Source organism: Pongo abelii, chromosome 19, assembly GCF_028885655.2.
Source record: "Pongo abelii isolate AG06213 chromosome 19, NHGRI_mPonAbe1-v2.0_pri, whole genome shotgun sequence".
Classification (NCBI taxonomy): domain Eukaryota; kingdom Metazoa; phylum Chordata; class Mammalia; order Primates; family Hominidae; genus Pongo; species Pongo abelii.
Window position 1 is genome coordinate 84,872,340 of NC_072004.2, and position 19,967 is coordinate 84,892,306.

The 19,967-nt window shown below is 40.3% G+C and overlaps 1 protein-coding gene across 2 annotated transcripts in view; it reads left to right on the forward strand.

Annotated features, from left to right (window-relative positions):
• MAP2K6 (mitogen-activated protein kinase kinase 6) overlaps positions 1-19,967 on the forward strand; it is a 138,736-nt gene that overhangs the window by 102,470 nt on the left and 16,299 nt on the right. For both annotated transcript variants that reach the window (XM_002827761.6, XM_009251982.4), the window contains exons 5-11: positions 1,468-1,587; positions 2,434-2,550; positions 3,213-3,264; positions 5,864-5,991; positions 7,231-7,308; positions 8,901-9,040; positions 18,476-18,521. In XM_002827761.6, coding sequence (XP_002827807.1) covers positions 1,468-1,587; positions 2,434-2,550; positions 3,213-3,264; positions 5,864-5,991; positions 7,231-7,308; positions 8,901-9,040; positions 18,476-18,521 — 681 coding nt within the window. The remainder of the gene's footprint in view (positions 1-1,467; positions 1,588-2,433; positions 2,551-3,212; positions 3,265-5,863; positions 5,992-7,230; positions 7,309-8,900; positions 9,041-18,475; positions 18,522-19,967) is intronic.

Below are 19,967 nucleotides of genomic sequence, written 5' to 3' on the forward strand. Positions count from 1 at the left end.
CCCATTCTTCTACCATTTTTAATTTTTAAAAAACTACCATGTCATCATCACACTTAAAAATAATTAGTGGGCCAGGCGTGGTGGCTAACGCCTGTAATCCTAGAACTTTGGGAGGCCAAGGTGGGTGGATCATGAGGTCAGGAGTTCGAGACCAGTCTGGCCAACATAGTGAAACCCCGTCTCTACTAAAAATACAAAAAATTAGCTGGGCATGGTGGCACCCACCTGTAGTCCCAGCTACTTGGGAGGCTGAGGCAGGAGAATCACTTGAACCCGGGAGGTGGAGGTTGTGGTGAGCCGAGATCCTGCCACTGCCCTCCGGCCTGGATGACAGAGCGAGACTCCGTCTCAAATAATAATAATAATAATAATGATACTTCCTTCATCTAATCCGGAGTCCAAATGAAAATTTCCTTGATCATCTCAAAGTGTGTGTGTTTGTTTTGTCCTGTTGGATTTTCAAATCAGCATCCCAATGAAAGTTTCCGTATTGCATTTGGCTGTTATGACTCATAAATCTCTTTTATTCTATATTTTGTTGCTTTTAAAGAATTGCCTCTGAAAATCAAGAAACCAGAATTGGGAGAGAAAATTGTCTCCATTTGTGGAAAAAGGAGGGTAAAATATATCTAGAGTAAATTTGCATAGTTTTTGAGCTATGAAAGGAAATTTAAAATCATTTCATATTATTGAGTAGATGTTCGGAGGATCATAAAGAATTAACATCTCTAGCTGAGTTAATAGATTGGGGCTATTGTTAGGAATAATCAGGTGACTTGGATCCTTTTGCTTTTCAAGAATGGGAATACTTTTATCTTGTAGATTTTTCAGTCTGTTCTTCTGCTGACTTGCTAAGTAGGCAAAATGTGAAGTCCTAGTGATATTGTATCTTTCCTATCATTTAATGACATAATCATGTTTCTGTAAGGCTACATTTCGTAGTGTGACAGATTTTTCTTCCCTCAGAACTACTGGGATAGGAATGAACAGTTTCTCTATTTCTCTAATTCCTTCTATTTCGTATAGCTGTACCAATTCTCTTACAGTTACTGTTCCCTCCAAATACTCTTACATGTTCCCAAAGAAGAGCTTTTGGCTTTTTATTTTCTTGGGACCCCGGATAAGCAGCAAAGTCGTTAATATTGTGTCCTCTTTGCACTGAACAGACATAATACAGTAAACCAGATTGTTTTTCTAACTTGGAAATACATTCCAAAACATTTTGTCACTCTCCAAAGCATACTATCAATTTGTTTCTTACCAGGACCATTCAGGAAATCAAATGAGTAACAGCCTTCCTTATTTTCATGTGTTACAAATAGCTAATCACTTAGGCTGGATATTCACAATGTTGTTGCCAGAAGTTGTGTTATGAACTGTACTATTTTCACGATGGGACTCCTTCAGGTCCCTGCCTGCCTCATCCTCAGAGTAGTAACCATAAATTTTCCGTGCATTTCCATTCAGCGGATCCGAGCTACAGTAAATAGCCAGGAACAGAAACGGCTACTGATGGATTTGGATATTTCCATGAGGACGGTGGACTGTCCATTCACTGTCACCTTTTATGGTGCACTGTTTCGGGAGGTAGGTGACCCTTCAATTCAAAGTCCAAGAAGAACAATAACTTAAAAAGAAGTTTCTTTGATCACATAAATGCCATCACAATCATGGAGCTCTTTCTTGTTTGACACATCTTGTATATGGGGGTTTACGTGTGTGCAATGATGACATGCCCTGGAGCAAGGTTGGATTGAAATTATGGTATTTTCAAATGTGGTTAGCCTTTTTAAGATGTGGAATTTCTCTTCTCCTTTTTTTTTTGTTTTGTTTATCTTGGCAGAACTTTCTATATCGCCTATAGACTGATTTGCTTAGATCTCTTATAATTTGAAATATTCTGGTCTTTTGACTGCTTTAGGAGCTTCATCTAGCCTACTTGTGTACCATATAGACTTACTTTGATCTCTTTTCTCTACCTCTGTTTTCCACTTTAGCATTATATGGATTATGAGGCTTCACCTCATTAAAACCAGCTTTTTGACTGACTATTGCTGGTGTTTAGTGTGAGAGATCCGACATGGAGGAGGCATCTAGACCTAACTCCTAGACAATGGTATCAGTAAAGGCCTGGATTTCTGGGCCTTTTGTTGTTGTATTGCTTATGTCTGTTAGTAATTAGATTCCATTTTTCATTAAGGGGTAGGAGAGCACATGCAGGTTCTGCTCGGCTACCTACTGGTTTGCTCTTTGTAGATAACCTTGCTTATTTGTAAATTCCTTTATGATCTTGACAGAAAACAATGTATTTCCCCCCAAAATTCAAGAAAGAAATAGTTAATTCTTCAGGACAGGGCTTACTGTTTTTTTTTTTTATTTTTCTTTCTCCCTTTTTCATCCTTTTAAACAATTCCTGAAACAATTGGTCTCCAGGGTGATGTGTGGATCTGCATGGAGCTCATGGATACATCACTAGATAAATTCTACAAACAAGTTATTGATAAAGGCCAGACAATTCCAGAGGACATCTTAGGGAAAATAGCAGTTTCTGTGAGTACATTTTGATCCCTACTGCAAGGATAATGTGAGAAATAAAGTCCCTATGTGTCTTTGGACCTCAGTATGAAGAAATACTACCTGGGACACAGCTACTATTCGTACATGTCTGTTGACGTTTATCGGTGGATGGATAAATACATGCTTTCCTTTCTGAGCACTGTGTAGAAGATTTTAGCACTGCTTTCGTTTGGCGGACTCTAGGTTAAATGACTCTAAGTGCTGCATTCATCAGCTGTGACCACATTCCTGGTGTCTGTATTCTGACATTAGTTTATTTTGATTTTCATTTATGGATTTTTAAAATGTTCTCTTAAGACTAGTAGGCATAGAAGAAAGCAGAAGGAAAATAAATAGAAAGAAGGTCTTCTACCTTCATGGCTATTCAGGCTCAGGAGGGTGGAGAGAAAAAGAAGGAGGGCAAATGAACAAGATAGATGAGGGAGACATCCTCTCTGATATAAGATACAGTCCTCTCTGGTGGATGGAGTCCAATTTGTGTAACTTCCTATGTATTTTCCTAGATAGGACCACCACTATTTGAGAAAATATCTCACTGGTAACCTAAAGCCAAGGATAATAAACCTTGATATACTTAACATTCAATTTCTTTCCAGCAATATGATAAATAAATCTATCGTGTGTTTCTCTTGCAGATTGTAAAAGCATTAGAACATTTACACAGTAAGCTGTCTGTCATTCACAGAGGTAAGCATCCATGAGCTGCCTTGGCTGTTCCTTTGATAAAGTTCATTTCTTTCACCTGGAGTCCCTCCCTACCCCCAATCCCCCATGGATGGAAGTAGAATTGACTCAGGCAAGAGAACTGAGGGGCTTTCCTTTGAGACTGGATAGCAAACCATATAAGTAGTATTCCTTATCGTGGCTGAGGACATAAGAAGACGACGTGATCTTTGTCTTACATCCAAATTGAATATAAACACTTGTTAGCAAGCAGAGCTGTGAGATTATATCACTGAGAATTTTAGAGAATACGATAAAAATCGATCTTGTATTGGCCATCACATGAGTGCTTGTTGGAAAAGAATCATGGGTCTCAAGATCAAATGAATGGAATTTGCATTTTAACAGGATTTCCAGGTGATTCTTGTGCACATGAAAGTGTGAAAATCTCTGGTATAAAGTAGAGCCCTTTCAGACAACAGGAGGCAGGATGTAATGATTTATCTCTTCCTCTTTCCTTTTCTTCCTTCTTATTGGCCTGTTATCTCTTCAACCAGCCATTCATCCATCCATCCATTCATTCATTTTCTATCCACCCATTCATCCATTTATTCATCTTTTAAAATCACTTTTAAAATGTAATAGATCCCCTGAGAGGTATCTGAGAAGAAAATATATTCTGATTAAATTATGCATCAGGATTCTTATAGGGAGGTAAGATAAATATACAAAAAAAAAAAAAAAAAAAAACCACCTTAGAAATATAAAAGTACCAAGCTGGGTGCCGTGGTTCATGCCTATAATGCCAGCACTTTGGGAGGCCGAGGAGGGCGGATCACCTGAGGTCAGGAATTTGAGACCAGCCTGCCCAACATGGTGAAACCCCGTGTCTACTGAAAATACAAAAATTAGTTGGGTGTGGTGGTGGGTGTCTGTAATCCCAGCTACTTGGGAGGCTGAGGCAGGTGAATCGCTTGAACCTGGGAGGCGGAGGTTGCAGTGAGCCGAGATCTCACCACTGCACTCCAGCCTGGGCGACACAGTGAGACTCCATCTCAAAAAAAAAAAAAATGCAAGTACCAAATATAGAAGTAGTATAGATAATGTAAAGTAAGTAAGTGCTATCCCTTAGTGATTGTAGTCAGGGAAACTTCTGGGAAGAGATAACCTGAACCCTGTCTTTGGGAAGAATAATGGAATGTATTGGTAAGTAAGAGGGCCTTGTGGTTTGGATAATTCTTAAACTCTCTGAGCCTGGAAATAATGTAAAATGCCTTCCACAGTGTGCCTATTATTGTTAGTTGTTATTATTAAAAATTGGAAAAATAGGATGAAGGAAGATGAGGAGAAGAAAACAGGAAGGAATACAGATAGGAAAAAGACGGTAGATTATTCACAACTTTGAAATTAACATTAAGGGGTTTTCATCGTTATAAAATATGTAATTCATATTAGAGAATATGTGTAAGGTATAAAAATAATAAAATGAAATTTGTCTATCTGCCAGCTTAAGGGGAAAATTATAAAGGACAATTTTTAAAGCTTTTGTAATAATCTTTTACTTCCAATTTTATGGGTGTTGTGAAAAGTATCACAAAGGGACAAAATTAGCTGTAATTTCAAATGTTATTATTGAGAGATAATCGTAGTTCCATTTTTTGGGCATATGGGCGGGTGGGTTAAATCATTCTAGTCAAAAGGATTCATTTAAAATCTGGTCTGTAATACTGCTTCTTCAGTAACCTGCCCTGTGGTCTGGAATACCTGGGTTTATGATCCTTTACACTGTGTGACCTCTGACACATCGCTTGCAGAGGTTTCAATCAAAATTTGTTGCTTTGGGCCAGGCTTGGTGGCTCACACCTATAATCACAGTCCTTTGGGAGGTGGGGTGGGAGGATTGCTTGAGGCCAGGAGTTCGAGACCAGCCTGGTCAACACAGAGACATCCTGTCTATCAAAAAAAAAAAAAAAAAAAAAAAGAAAAAAGTTAGCTGGGCATGGTGGTGCTCACCTGTAGTCCAGGCAACTCAGGAGACTGAGGCGGGAAGATGATTTGAGCCCAGGAGTTTGAGGCTGCAGTGAGCTATGATCACACCGCTGCATACCGGTCGAGTGACAGAGTAAGACCTTATCTTGAAGAAAAAACCAAAGCAAACAAAAACGAAGGTTGCTTTGGTCATATTTGGTGTATCATTGTGTCACGGTCTGCCTTTTTGTTCTTTATTTTATTACTCTTATGTTAAATATCAATAGATCATTTTGAATTGGGCATTTGATTCAGTAATAACTTTTTAGGCTCTTACTACAAGCATGAGGGTAATGAAAATCATAGAATCAGTGGAGAAAACAGTTCTTTGTATGGAGAAATTCACAATTCTACAAGGCATGGACAAAACATGAAATAAAAAAAACAAGGCATGGACAAAACATGAAATAAAAAATCAAGTTGAAAGCAATAAGCTGTTTAAAACTGTGGGTCGGGGATGGCAGTTACTTCTGTGTTGGGCAACTTGGGGAAAGGAAGATGAAGGACAAATGGAGATTTTAGGCCCTCTGGTGGTAGAGAAATGAACCTTGAAAGCAGGGTGAAATGATGGCATCCTGGTTGTTTTCACTTTCAGACGTCAAGCCTTCTAATGTACTCATTAATGCTCTCGGTCAAGTGAAGATGTGCGATTTTGGAATCAGTGGCTACTTGGTGGACTCTGTTGCTAAAACAATTGATGCAGGTTGCAAACCATACATGGCCGTAAGTACATTAGCTAGGGTGGCATCTGGTAGTGTGACTGCCGACAAATCATGCTGGGAAACAAGAAATGGATGGCCACAGAGGGAAAATGGAAATGTACCTAAGACTCCAGAAGTAGTCTGCCTCTTAGTTTTTCTTCAAAATTTCGTGTCTGAAATCTTTACTCACTTGCTTCCTATATTGTCTTAGTTTGTTCAGGCTGCTATGGCAAAATAATGTAAGCCAGGCAGCATACATACAACAGAAATTTATTTCTCACAGTTTTGGAGGCTAGGAAATCCAAGATGAAGGCACCAGAAGATTTGGTGTCCAATGAGGGCTCACGTTTCTCAGGATCATACATAGCACCTTCCTGCTTAGTCCTCATATGGTGAAAGGGGTGAGGGATCTCTCTAGGGCTTTTTAAATAAGGGCCCCAATCCTATTCATTAGTGCTCCACTTTCGTGATTCAATCACCCCCCAAAGGCCCTGCCTTCTGATACTACCACATGTGCGGTTAGGTTTTAACCTGTGGATTTTGGTGGGGCACAAACATAGTTATATATGTATTACTTTAAAAAAATCAAGTGAAAGAGATACGTTATTTGAAAAAATATATACACAATACATGTAGCCTGCACAGTTTTCCACACTGTATTGCAGCGGAGTATTACCTTGTTTGTTGAGGACAAAATAGTAAATAGGGCAGTTAGATTAGTCATGAGAGGACCTCACAGCTGTGAAGATTCACCGTCATTAGCAGAGACCTTGCAATCCCCTTTAACTGAAGGAACGGACGCTACATTCTATCTGGAAATGGACTTGTGCTTTGAATTGAAAAGCTTCCTGTCTGTGTTTAGCTAAAAATTGCTCAGGTCTATTAGCATGGGACAGTAGCCCAGTGACTCTTGTTTTATTGAGTTCTGGACTGTTCGTGTTTTAAGCAAGGATAATTCTAGATGGGCAAAGTAGCTTTATAACGTATACCCTGTTTCTTCTTAAGGCAAATTTTAAATTTGTTATGAAAGGAACTTGATCCATTACTGTGTCCAAGAAAAGACAAACACAAAAGTAGGGAAATTCCACGGAGACATTGATATTTGTTGTAGTTAACCGGGTCTTCTTGGCCTCGGAGGCATGTTAACAGCTTATAACAACTCACTTGGCAGCTGATGCTACCCCCATCCCCAGAGACTATTGAACTAAGAATGTTATCTCAATTGTCTTCCCAGTTTCTCAGTTGTCTGTCTCCTTTCCAGCCTGAAAGAATAAACCCAGAGCTCAACCAGAAGGGATACAGTGTGAAGTCTGACATTTGGAGTCTGGGCATCACAATGGTAGTGTATGCCAATCACCACGAACTATGAGGTTGTGGGTAATGAAACTAGAATAAGGTGGACGTTGGGTTCAAGAAACAAATGCCCTAAATACTGGTTTGGGGCGCCCTCTCCTGCTGAGATGGTAGGAGATTTTGAGTAATAATTGTTTGTATTGTGGTATAATAAAAACACTGATATGGGATTGGGGAAACCAATCTTTCTCTTGATTCCACCTCTGACGAGCTGTATGCCTTTTTGAGTAATTGTTACAGTCACATGGACTATCTTCCTATCCTCCTCTGTAAAACGAGAGGATCTGACTAGATTCCTTATAGTTTAAAATTAAATTATTCAAGCCAAGGCAAGAAGCTTAAGCAGTGCAAAGAATGCTAATGTGCCTGAACCCTGATAGGGCCGTGTTATCCAGGACATAGGCCATGCTTCCCAGGATATTTTTATTGGAGAAGTAGAAGTCAAAGTCTGATGAGGTCAGTGTATTAGTTCGTTTTCACACTGCTGATAAAAGCATTCCCAAGTCTGAGTAATTTAAAAGAAAAAGAGGTTTAATGGACTCGCAGTTCCATGCAGCTGGGGAGGCCTCACAATCATGGCAGAAGGTGAAAGGCACATCTTACATGGTGGCAGACAAGAGAGAACGAGAGAGCCAAGCGAAAAGGGAGATGCTTCATAAAACCATCAGATCTCGTGAGACCTTTTCACTACCATGAGAACCATAGAATAGTATGGGGGAACCACCCCCATGATTCAATTATCTCCCACTGGGTCCCTCCCACAACATGTAGGAATTATGGGAACTACAATTCAAGATGAGATTTGGCTGGGGACACAGCCCAACCATATCAGTCAGGTATATCCTCAATACATGATAACCAATATGATGATTTCCTTAGACACAGCCCTAAAGTTATATGATTTATTCATAACTTATTCATAACTTTGGTGATTGTAAATTTCATAATTTTGGTGGTCATACATTTTCAGTGGATCACCAAGGTCTGGAATTATCCACTGTGGTCCTGGCTCCTCCCCAGGCACAGCAGCTGAATAAATCCCTTGAGTTATTTCTCCTGCCTGCCCAGAAAGCACATGATCCTGTAATGCAAAGTGGCCTTTTCTCAAGTCCAAAAAAAGATCTGTCATTTGGTTCTAGGTTGCTTTTTCTCCCTGTCATTTCACCAAGGGACCTGCAGGTGGCAGTAGATGCTTGGCTCTGGAAAGGTCTTAGGCTGGGAATTACTTTTCAGACCAAACATTTGAAATCCTTGTAGCTTTACATCCTGAAGTTTAATACTGTTGGCTTACAGTTTTTATGAAGTGCCACAGTGGGTTTTAGTGAGGGGCCCCGTTTTAGATAGGCTTAAGTGGCTGTGTCTAGTAAGTAATATTTAAAAATCCCTAGCACTAGGAATTTGGGGAAAATTGCTAGAGAACAAATTATTAGTTTATTTCTCGCCCCCCCGCCCCACCCCCCCGACTTATACTTGAACTTTGCCTTGTGTTTCCCTCTGGCTATCCACGAATGAAACACGGGTGATTCCCTAAAGCAGCCCTGTTGAAACTCTTGTCTCCTTGTTTCCTCTCTTCTCCAGATTGAGTTGGCCATCCTTCGATTTCCCTATGATTCATGGGGAACTCCATTTCAGCAGCTCAAACAGGTGGTAGAGGAGCCATCGCCACAACTCCCAGCAGACAAGTTCTCTGCAGAGTTTGTTGACTTTACCTCACAGTGGTAAGAGAGCCTCACCTCCCAAGTGTCAGTGTGAAAGAAGAAGATGAGTTCTCATGAATTTCTTCCATCGAGGTTGAATCCATCATGCATACATTCATTCCGAAAGCATTTGTGGAGTATGCCCTCTCTGCTGGAGAAGGAAAGATGACCGTATCACACTCCCTGCCCTCACTGAACCCAAAGTCAAGTAGAGAAGTCTCATAAATGAATAATTATAGTATAATGTGGCAAGTCCAGTGATAGAGATAGGGGCATAGGCGATTTAAGGAACTCAGAGGGAAGACCTCAGGATAGGCTTTTCTGGAGGAGATAAATCTGGAGCTGAGATCATGAGAGGAATTTTCCAAACAAAAGGGAAATAGGAAAGGAAACGTATTCCAAACAGAAGGAACATCATTCACAATGTCACAAAAGCAAGAAACTCCTTTATGTGAGCTTTAAGCAATCTGATGTTGATTAAAGCATAAAGAGAAAGCTGATAGGACCCACTAGAGGCCTGGGGATAGGAAGTAGAGACAAAGAATTACTTTGGGTGAGAAGATAGTGGGTAGTTTGAGAGTGTTTCTTAGGTCCCCAGAAGTCTTGTAGAACCTTGGTTGCTACTGAGTACTTGCTAACTGTAGAGAAACTTGCCCACCATAAGAGACAATGCTGAAGTTCTGGGAAGGGAATCCAAAGAAAGTTGGAGTGGAAAGAGGGAGGGAGCTATACTCATGTGGTAAACTATATTTTCATGAAAACTGCCAGGGCAGTCAAGAAAAGCAACAGAGGGGAAAGTATTCTCTAGACAGTCCAGTAATTTCTGTTTGCATAGAGGTCATGATGCCTAGCATGACTTGATAGTAATGATCACGGCAACTGATGCTGGAAGCAGGATGCCAGAAGTGAAGCACATCCCTGAGCCAGGTTAGCGTATTTGGCCATCTGGGAGAAGTAGATGAGAATTGGGAGGAAGGGGGCTTGGAGATGGTGGCAGGCCTAGCTGTGATCCTCGGAGAGGAGCCGCTCTGAGTACTCACTGCTGGGGAAGGGCCTGGGGCTCTGAAGGCTGTTTGAGGTACTGAGGAAGCTGAAGGAACATCTTCTTCATGGCTTCATTCCTTGGCCTCCATGCTTTTTAGAAGTGCTGTGAGGCAGGGCACCCGCGCCTGTAATCCCAGTACTTTGGGAGGCCGAGGCAAGTGGATCACCTGAGGTTAGGAGTTCAAGACCAGCCTGGCCAAAATGGTGAAAAGCTGACTCTACTAAAAATACAAAAAATTAACTGGGCGTGGTGGTGGACAGCTGTAATCTCAGGAGGCTGAGGTAGGAGAATCGCTTGAACCCGGGAGGTGGAGGTTGCAGTGAGCCAAGATCAAGCCATTGCACTCCAGCCTTAGCAACAAGAATAAACCTTTGTCTCAAAAAAAAAAAAAAAAAAAAAAAAAAAAAAAAAGCTGTGAATACAGCATTCATCAGGAAGTGTGGAAGAAACATAAAACAAAGCAACTGTCTGTTGCTTGCGAACCTAAGAGCTCTTGGACCTTTTGTTAGCCCTAGGCCCCTTCTCATTCCTGGTACTTTTCCCTGATGATATATGAGGCTGGTCTGCAGTTGTTTGTTTTCATTTTTGGCTGGATGACTAGAGAGGGGCTGGAGCCTCGAGCACTAGTACAATAGTTGTTGGATGCCTCTTAAAATATATATCTTCTAGGCTACTTCCTGTCTGTTTTCCTTGAGGGAGTGTGCTGGATGTGATAGTACCTCTGCCAGGTTGACATGGGTTCATGATTTTGCTTTCTGGATTCAAAAACTTGTTTTTTGTGGTTGATTGGTTGGTTATTTATTTATTTATTGCCTTTCCTCAAATGTTTAAGGTCACATCAAAAAAAGGGATGAGGGGCTGGGCGTGGTGGCTCATGCCTGTAATTCCAGCACTTTGGGAGGCCAAGGTGGGCAGATCACTTGAGGTCAGGAGTTCGAGACCAGCCTGACCAACATGGTGAAAACCCATCTCTGCTAAAAATAACAAAAATTAGCCAAGTGTGGTGGCAGGTACCTGTAGTCCCAGCTACTTGGGAGGTTGATGCAGGAGAATTGCTTGAACTCAGGAGGTGGAGGTTGTAGTGAGCTGAGATTGTGCCACTGCACTCCAGCCTGGGTGATAAGAGAGAGACGCCATCTCAAAAAAAAAAAAAAAAAAAAATAGGATGAGGCATCTTGGGTAGTACAGAACAGTAGTTCTCAAGAGGGGTGGTAATGGGAAATGATCTTATCTAGCTAAGTCTCTTCAAATTATTCTCCCTATTACATTTCTCCCACCTATCCCCTTTTCCCAAGATTCTGGGTGCTTTAGGAAATTTTGGTAATAATGAGGCTGGTGTGAAAAGTTTGAGAAAGCTGAGTCTACCATTGTGAATCACCAGTTTAATCCAATGGTTCTCAACTGTGGCTGCTCATTTATAAAACTCTAGTGAGCTTTCAAAATCACAATCCCCTAGGCCTCATCCTCATAGACTCTGATTTAACTGATCTGGGGAGGGGCCAAGATACTAATATATTTTTAAATGTTCTCAAGTCATTTTTATGTACAGCTGCGGTGATAACCCCAGGTTTAGACGTATGATCTATGGACCTGCCATCAACTAGTTTCTGTTTAGAAGGCTTATTTTTTTCAATTTATTAAAAAGAAATCATCCAATTGCTTGATTTTTCTTTCATCAGTGTATTTTTTCTCTTACTAGAATTTTCTCCAAAGAATCAGAGCACTGAAACTTTTTAGAAATATTTTAAAAATGAACATCTTGAGAAATAAATGTTTTTTAATTTTTTTTTTTGGAGACGGAGTCTTGCTCTGCCACCCAGGCTGGAGGGCAGTGGCACCATCTCAGCTCACTGCAAGCTCTGCCTCCCGGGTTCACGCCATTCTCCTGCCTCAGCCTCCTGAGTAGCTGGGACTACAGGTGCCCGCCACCACGCCCAGCTAATTTTTTGTATTTTTAGTAGAGACGGGGTTTCACCGTGTTAACCAGGATGGTCTTGATCTCCTGACCTAGTGATCCGCCCCGCCTCAGCCTCCCAAAGTGCTGGGATTACAGGCGTGAGCCACCGCGCCCGGCCAATTTTTCTAATTTTAATGTATGCACACATATGTGGAAGTTCCAGATACCGGCATCATTGCTCTTCATATAATGACTGCCCTGTGCCTTCTCTCTCCTTATAACATGCATAGTGCCTTCATGGCCGCCTGTAAAGATATCCCCTTCTCTTTCGTTTTCTCTTAATTTTAGTCCCAGCTACCACAGTTCGTTAATTAAAAAATTTTGAGCTGTAGACATGTCTCAGCTTTCCTGAAACTGTTAATTCTATTAATACTGTTTGATCAGTGTCATTTCATTTCTACTCAAATAAGTCAGTTTGTCTTATATCTGGGTGTATTAAAAATAATACCCTGTCTCTACAAAAGACTACACAAGTTAGCTGGGTGTGGTGGTGTGCACCTGGGGTCCCAGCTACTTGGGAGGCCAAGAGGGGGAGGATCGCTTGAGCTTGGAAGGCTGAGGCTGCAGTGAGCCATAATTGTGCCACTGCACTCCAGCCTGGGTGACAGAACAAGACCCTGCCAAAATAAGATAAAATTAAATAAATAACAAAATGTAATATAAAATAAAATAAAATATGAAACTATCTAGAAACAAAACCCAAATCACTTTACCCTAGAAGTCATTAAAAGATAAATTTTCCTTCCTCAAAGTGTCAGTATTATAGTTCTGGTAGAATGCTATACTTAAGAATATCAATTGTCTAAAATAGTCATTTTGTTGGTATGGGAATTAAGAAATAGAAGGGAATCGTTAATTCTGAATTTTGTGAGCATTCTTACTTATCCTCAGTTTGACTTTTTCAGCATGCACGCTCTCCTATTTCGATCCCAGGTCAATAACTTTTTTGCCTGCCACAAACCACCAATATATTTTCTTTGATATCTCTTAAGCACGAACATTATTTTTCAACTGGGTCGAAAAAGTCATCTTATACTCAAAAAGTAGCACTGATTTTCTTTTAGAGTTTATGACTGGCCTAGAACTTTATGGAAGCAATTTAAATTTTCATACATATATTAATATATGGGTACATACCTCCATCCGTTAGCAATCTAGTGATTTTACTTGTTTGATTACTGAAAGCTTAAGGTTTGATCTGGAGCTTGGTGGAAAGAATGGAAAAGTGATTGTTAACAGAAGAGTACCTCTTCTACCTCTTCATGAACAGAGGGCTATCCCCTGGGCACGTAACTCCCCTTTATCAGCTATTCTTTTATTTTTCTCATGAATAAAGCTGTATTATTGAGACATATCTTCATTAAAGGACCTTTTTTTGTGTGATCTCCATGTTTTTTATATTTTTATTACGTAGGCTATGGTCCTCCCAGACTTCTCAGAAAGGCCCAACTCTATGTGCTAAGTGGGGAAGGGAGACTATGGATTTGGAAAGTGAAATATTGAATCTCAAATTTCAAGATAGATACATCTATGTTTTTATTGCCTACATCTGTCTTTGGTATGTAGAAAAAGAACACATTACCCACAGTCTAGGTAACTGTCAGAGTATTTGTGAACTTGTGTATCCTACCTAAGCATTCGATGTCACAAAGCTACTAGGTATCATACACCTGCACCCAAGGAATCAACCTGGCACGATGCCATCACCAAGTTGCTAGGTACCATAATTCTGTATCCAGGGAATTGACTTGGTAGCCACTCTTGTCTGGCCCATCAGTACTGATCACTGCTTGTTAGTTGACAGTAAATCACTTAGTTTGTGGGGTGAAGTAGAAAAGCTCTTACAGGCTATCATCACCACACCCAAAGTTAGACCTAGAGTCCAGAGTTCCAGTTTTTGCATTTCTTTTGCAGTAACATCTGACAAACGTTATCTTGAAGGAGAAAGAAGAATTAGCCATATGAACATAAAGGAAAAAAGCAAACTCACAATGGTTTCTTACAAACCCTTCTTTTCTGTATTTATTTTGAGATAGGACTACAGAATGAGAATTTCTTCCTCTTTTTCATATATATCTCTTTCTTATCATAGGGGTTTTAAGGAGTTCTTGGATTGGGTTGTGTTGACCATGTCAGCCTTGTTTTGGGATTCATCATAGAGAAGTCTAATAGAGAAGTCTTGCTCTCTAGTCCTGCAGAAGGCTTAACAAATGAGTTCACAAAAGATTGGAATCGCTAAGATTCCAATCTTTTGGAAGAGTTTTTTCATCATAAACTCTTCCCATAGGTTCACAGAAGGAAGTCACTGGAAATCAACTGCCGAGTGCCCAATCAGCTGGACTTCCCTTTGGCTTTTTCTCCAGGCCTATTTAAGAAGCTGTGGGCCCAACTGACCAGTCTGATGGCATATTGAAGGGTAGTGGAGGCCCACTCAAGCATCGATATTGTCTGACTCAGAGAAACTAGCATAAAACACAGACAGTCAAATACAGTCTCCTACTTGTGTAGGAAGGACAGTAAAAAGAGGCACTAGATGTTTATTTAGCTTTTGACAAATGTATGCCTTGAAAGGCGCAAAGTGTTTTTATTCTGTGGATGTACCAAATAGCCCTTCTTGGAAATGATCAGGGGAATTCAAATAGGCAGAAATCCTCTGGTCAGCACAAACTACAAGCTAGCAATTCTCAAGACAGCATGAGCTGTTTTTTAGTGTCAGCTATGGTCAGAAGCGTGTGTTGTGGCATTTGGAAAAGGAATTAGGGCAGTTAGCTAATTGCACGCTTGAAAATGACAAGCTCTTTGAAAATTCAAAAGTCTGATTCCAGTTCAAAAAGAAATTGGTGTTGCTTTGAACTCCAAAGTTGTTATTGTATACTGAATTTCAAATACTTCCTACTAAACATGGAAAATTTGCTTTCCCCCCAACCTTATCCTGAGTATTTTGCTATTCTTAGCCCATGTTTTGAAGTGTTCTTGATTTAAAAGATGGAGAGAATGGGTTATATCAGTTACATTAATTTAATAAACGGCCTTGCTTTGCGGTGTAAGTATTTTCCATTTATATTCTGCAGTAGTGTTTGGGGTAGATTGTGAGCTTTCTAATCAGGGGCCACAAGTCAAGGAATAGCCTATTGGCCAGTTAGTCTTGGAGGTTTCAGGAATCCTTAACACTTTATGATGGATCAACTAGGGTACTTTCCCCATGTTTTCTTTATACAGAGTTAACAAAAATCTGGATTTTTTTTTTTCTTTTTTGATACAGTCTCACCCTGTTGCCCAGGCTGGAGTGCAGTGGTGTAATCTCAGCTCACTGCAACCTCTGCCTCCCGGGTTCAAGTGATTCTTGTGCCTCAGCCTCCCTAGTAACTGGGATTACTGGCTCCTGCCACCATGCTGAGTGAATTTTTGTATTTTTAGTAGAGTCAGGGTTTCACCATGTTGGCCAGGCTGGTCTTGAACTCCTGACCTCAAGTGAGCTCAAGTGATCCACCTGTCTCACCCTCCCAAAGTGTTGGGATTACAGGCACGAGCCACTGCACGTGGCTGAGAAATCTTTATAAGCTGTTCCAGAAGTGAAAAGATAAGATATCCTGACTCAAAATCAGTATTTTAAAAAATACAGCATTTAAAAAAATACAATATATTTTTAAAAATACAGCATTTAAAAAAATACAGTATTTTTAAAAATGAAGATGCTTAAGCTCATCTATCTGTTGGAAAGAGACAGTCATTTTATCTTTTCTGCTAAATATAAAGTAAAAAATCAGCACATTTTTACATTTGAGAAACAAACTTTTCTTCCTGACATTGCCTTGGTTCTGTTGTTGACTGATGAAAGCTAGTAACGGATTGGGCCTGGGTCCTCAGTGAGAATGTTCCAGATGCAATGCAGAGTTTAAGGTCTAAATAGAGACACCCAGAATCAACCATCTGAATATTGAGTGTGGATTTAATGTTGTGCTTGTGCTTTTTGTTATTTACTTAGCGTGTTACATTGTTCCAACGATAGAGAAGAATTTCTGGTTTTTGATTTGCTTTGAACAATAGTGGGAAATTCAGGGCTTCTAGCCTGTTTATTTATTTATTTTTTTTACCAGGGTCTGTGTGCAAGTCAGCAACGCTCCTGGAATCACATTGCTTCTTCTGTGTTTCTTTCTAGGTAAACTAGCTCTTGAACTTAGAAAGAAACACTTTTGCTTCCTGGGGTTGAGGGCTGGAGACGGTCGTGGTGAGAATGTGCTTAAAGACAGACAAACCAGCTGGAGATGGTCCTTTTAAGTGAAGGGGAGAGGAAGCCGCAACAAGCAGGGACCACCTATTACACATAGCACAGCGTTTCTTAATCTCTGCACTAATGACATTTTGGGCTAGAGTGTTCTTTGTTGTGCGGGATTGCCCAGTGCATTATAGGATGTTTAGCAACATCCCTGGCCTCTACCTGTTAGATGCCAGTAACACCCTGCCACCAGATGTAACAACCAAAAATGCCTCCTGACATTTTCCATATATCCGCTGGGGAGCAAAATAACCTCCAGCTGAGAACCACCCACGTAGACTCTCAGCATCTAGGTACCTACAAAACCATCAGTGGGAGTTACACGGACTCATTCATTTCACTCAGCACACATTCCCATATCAATCGGACTTTGCCAGCTGTTAATTCCTCTTTCTAATGTGCTCTTATTTTTATCCTCAGTTGAGATGAAACTTTCTCTCATAGGTTGTCTGGTCACTGAGGTCACTAGGTCCTAGGTCTGCCCTCAATTCCAGGTTGAAACTTCTGTCCTCACATCTACCTGTAGCCTGTCTCAGGTTCCCTGGCTTCTACCCACAGCATTGCGTGGAACAAACTGGTAGGCTGATTTTAAGTTGTTTTGGTTCAAAAACTTTCTCTCTCTCTTTTTTTTAAATTTTATTTTGTTTTAAACCACAGTTGTTCGAAGTGCCTGAACTACTTCGTCCTCTCGTGGTTCTGTACCTTACCCTGTCATGCTTAGCTTCAGAGGGTGAGGCAGAGCTCACGTCACACATGCTAGGTCTCATTTGCTCAAAATGATCCGTTAGCTCAAATCCCAGCAACCTAACAATCAGTTACATTTTGATTCCTCCAACTCCAGGCAAAATTCCTTTCCATTCCAATGCCAGGCAAAGCTCCTTTCCATTCATGTATGATTTTGTGGTCCATTGGGCACAGGAGTCTGTAGGTTGCCTTGCAAATCATAGTTTTCAAAATCATCTTTTTCTGCATTCTGTAACCTGGGATTCCAACTCCAAGTAAATTGTTTCTTTTCTTTTCTTTCTTTCTTTCCTTTTCTTTTTTTTTTTCATTTTAAGGCCAGAGTTGGATAGAGGATAGGGATGGGCTGAGAATGGGGTGATGGCTTGGTCTCTTCATCTTACAGTTTTATTACTGTTAAATAATAAGTAACAGCATTTATTGCCTCCGGTATCATATGTTATTAAATGTCTGTGTCAATGGAGAGCAGAATAACCAGAAGTCACCTGACAATAGTGCATGACCATAAAGTATTTCTAACAAGAATAATTGCTGTCACTGAGTGCTCTCTCTTTTGTCAGCTGTCGTAAGCAGGTCTTATTATCTTTGTCATAAACAAGTAGTATTACCTTAGAAATGTTATGGGGGGTTGGGCACAGTGGCTCACACCTGTACTCCCAGCTCTTTGGAAGGCTGAGGCAGGTGGATCACTTGAGCCTAAGACTTCGAGACCAGCCTGGGCAACATGGTGAAACCCTGCCTCTACAAAAGATACAAAAATTAGCCAGGCATGGTGGCACGTGCCTGTAATCCCAGCTACTCAGGAGGCTGAGGCAGGAAGATCACCTGAGCCTAGGGAGGTGGAGGCTGCAGTGAGCCGAGATTGTATGCCCCTGCACTCCAGCCTGGGCAATAGAGCCAGCCCCTGTCTCAAGGAAAAGAAAATAAATATTAGGGGTTTATTGCTTCTATCTCAGGCAGGTTTGGTTAGGACTGTATAAAAGCAAATTATACATTCATGGGAAACAGAAGCAAAAAGAACCAGGTACCTGACAGTGAAGAGATAACAAATGGCAATGTAAGAAACACTTGCCAATTTCTTTGTCTGTGTAAATGGCATTAAAACTGCTTTGAAGGAAAGTAGATATTTTTGAAATAAAATGGCTATAGATCAGAAAAATTAGTGTGTATGTCATTGGTAAAGTATCAAAAGGAAAGTACACACACACACACACACACACACACACACACACAACTATTTTTCCCATTAAGGCACAACCAGAGTGATTTAAAACATGATACATAAGCGTTACAGAAGAGGAAAGTCAAGATAGGAGGCTGTGTTTTCAATACACTTTTAAAGCTGATTATGTTTAGTGTTCTACAGGTTCTGAAATCCTTGTCTAATGAAAATATATATGGCTTCTAGATTTTAATGATTATTTTTTTTTCCTTAAGCTTAAAGAAGAATTCCAAAGAACGGCCTACATACCCAGAGCTAATGGTGAGTATTGTTAGCAATGTAAACATGACTATACTAATAGCTATAAAAGGCAAAGTCACTAAGACCTAAATTATCATCACATCACCATATTGGAAGAGTTGGTTCATTGACACATCAGTGACAGGAATTGAACTCCAGGAAAGAGAGTTAAAGAGTTCATCCTACATCCTTCTTAAACATAGGTTGGGACCTGTCACTATTCTTAGTAGTTTTTTTCCAGGCTAATAAACCTGTCATGATACAGAGCAAATTATGTATATACAATTTATATTTTTGAATTTAAAAGATATAAGAAGCCTAATATTACTAAGATAAAATTAAGGAAAGTATGATTTAAGAGATTTCAATAATGTGGAAAACTTAAATGCTATTTGACTGATCAATTTTTGATCAAATATCTGGGCTAAATTAGATGAACAACTTTTTGATGGGTAGCTAGGGAGGAAAAAAAATTTTTGCTTTTTGTTTTCACTTTGGTGGAAAAAAGTAAGACAAAGCATTATTAGTTTAAATTATACTCCCTCAGCATTCACAGTTTATCACTTGCTGTGTCTATAAAAAGCAAGAGTGAAGAAAGTAAGATCTTAGCATTGTTTGTTGTATTAAAATAATGTTTCTTAAATTGTGGTAACTATAGGCTGGGCATGGTGGCTGTTCATGCCTGTGATCCAAGCACTCTGGGAGGCCGAGTTGGGCAGATTGCTTGAGCCCAGGAGTTGGAGACCAACCTGGGCAACATGACAAAACCCCACCTCTACAAAAAGTACAAAAAATTAGCCGGGCATGGTGGCATTTGCCTGTAGCCCCAGCTACTCAGGAGGCCGAGGTGGCAGGATCACTTGAGCCCGGGAAGTTAAGGCTGCAGTGAGCCGTGATTGTGCCACTGAATTCCAGCCTGGGCAACAGAGTGAGACCCTGTCTCAAAGAAAAACAAACAAAACTCTGGTAATTACAATTCTAAGCTAATTACTAATGATTCTAAGCTAAATACAAATGGCAAGGACCTAAACTTGGCAATGCTTTGCTTTATCTAAGTATATGTTGAATGTAGGAGAAACACATTTTTGGGGGGGAGAAATATATAAAATTCAGACTATTTGCTAATTTATGATGTTAACTCCTAGATTTGTTTCAATTATCAAGGTTTTCATTTTAGCGGGGGAAAGAAGAGTTACGTTCGTGCACTATTTCAAAAGCAATAAAACACTGACACCCTTTCTTACTGGAACACAGTTATTCATCAGGCATTAAATGCTTGCTCCTCTGCTATCCCAGCCACAAGCCCTGCTGTCTTCAAGACCAACTCAGGGCATGTCTTAGAAGCATGGATTCCTAGTGTCAAATGCTGTGGTGAGGTGGCTTAGATATGAGGAAGCACAGCTTGGAAATGTCGAGTCAGGAAGAGTTATAGAAAGCTGATCAGGAAGATGCATGATAGTTACAGCT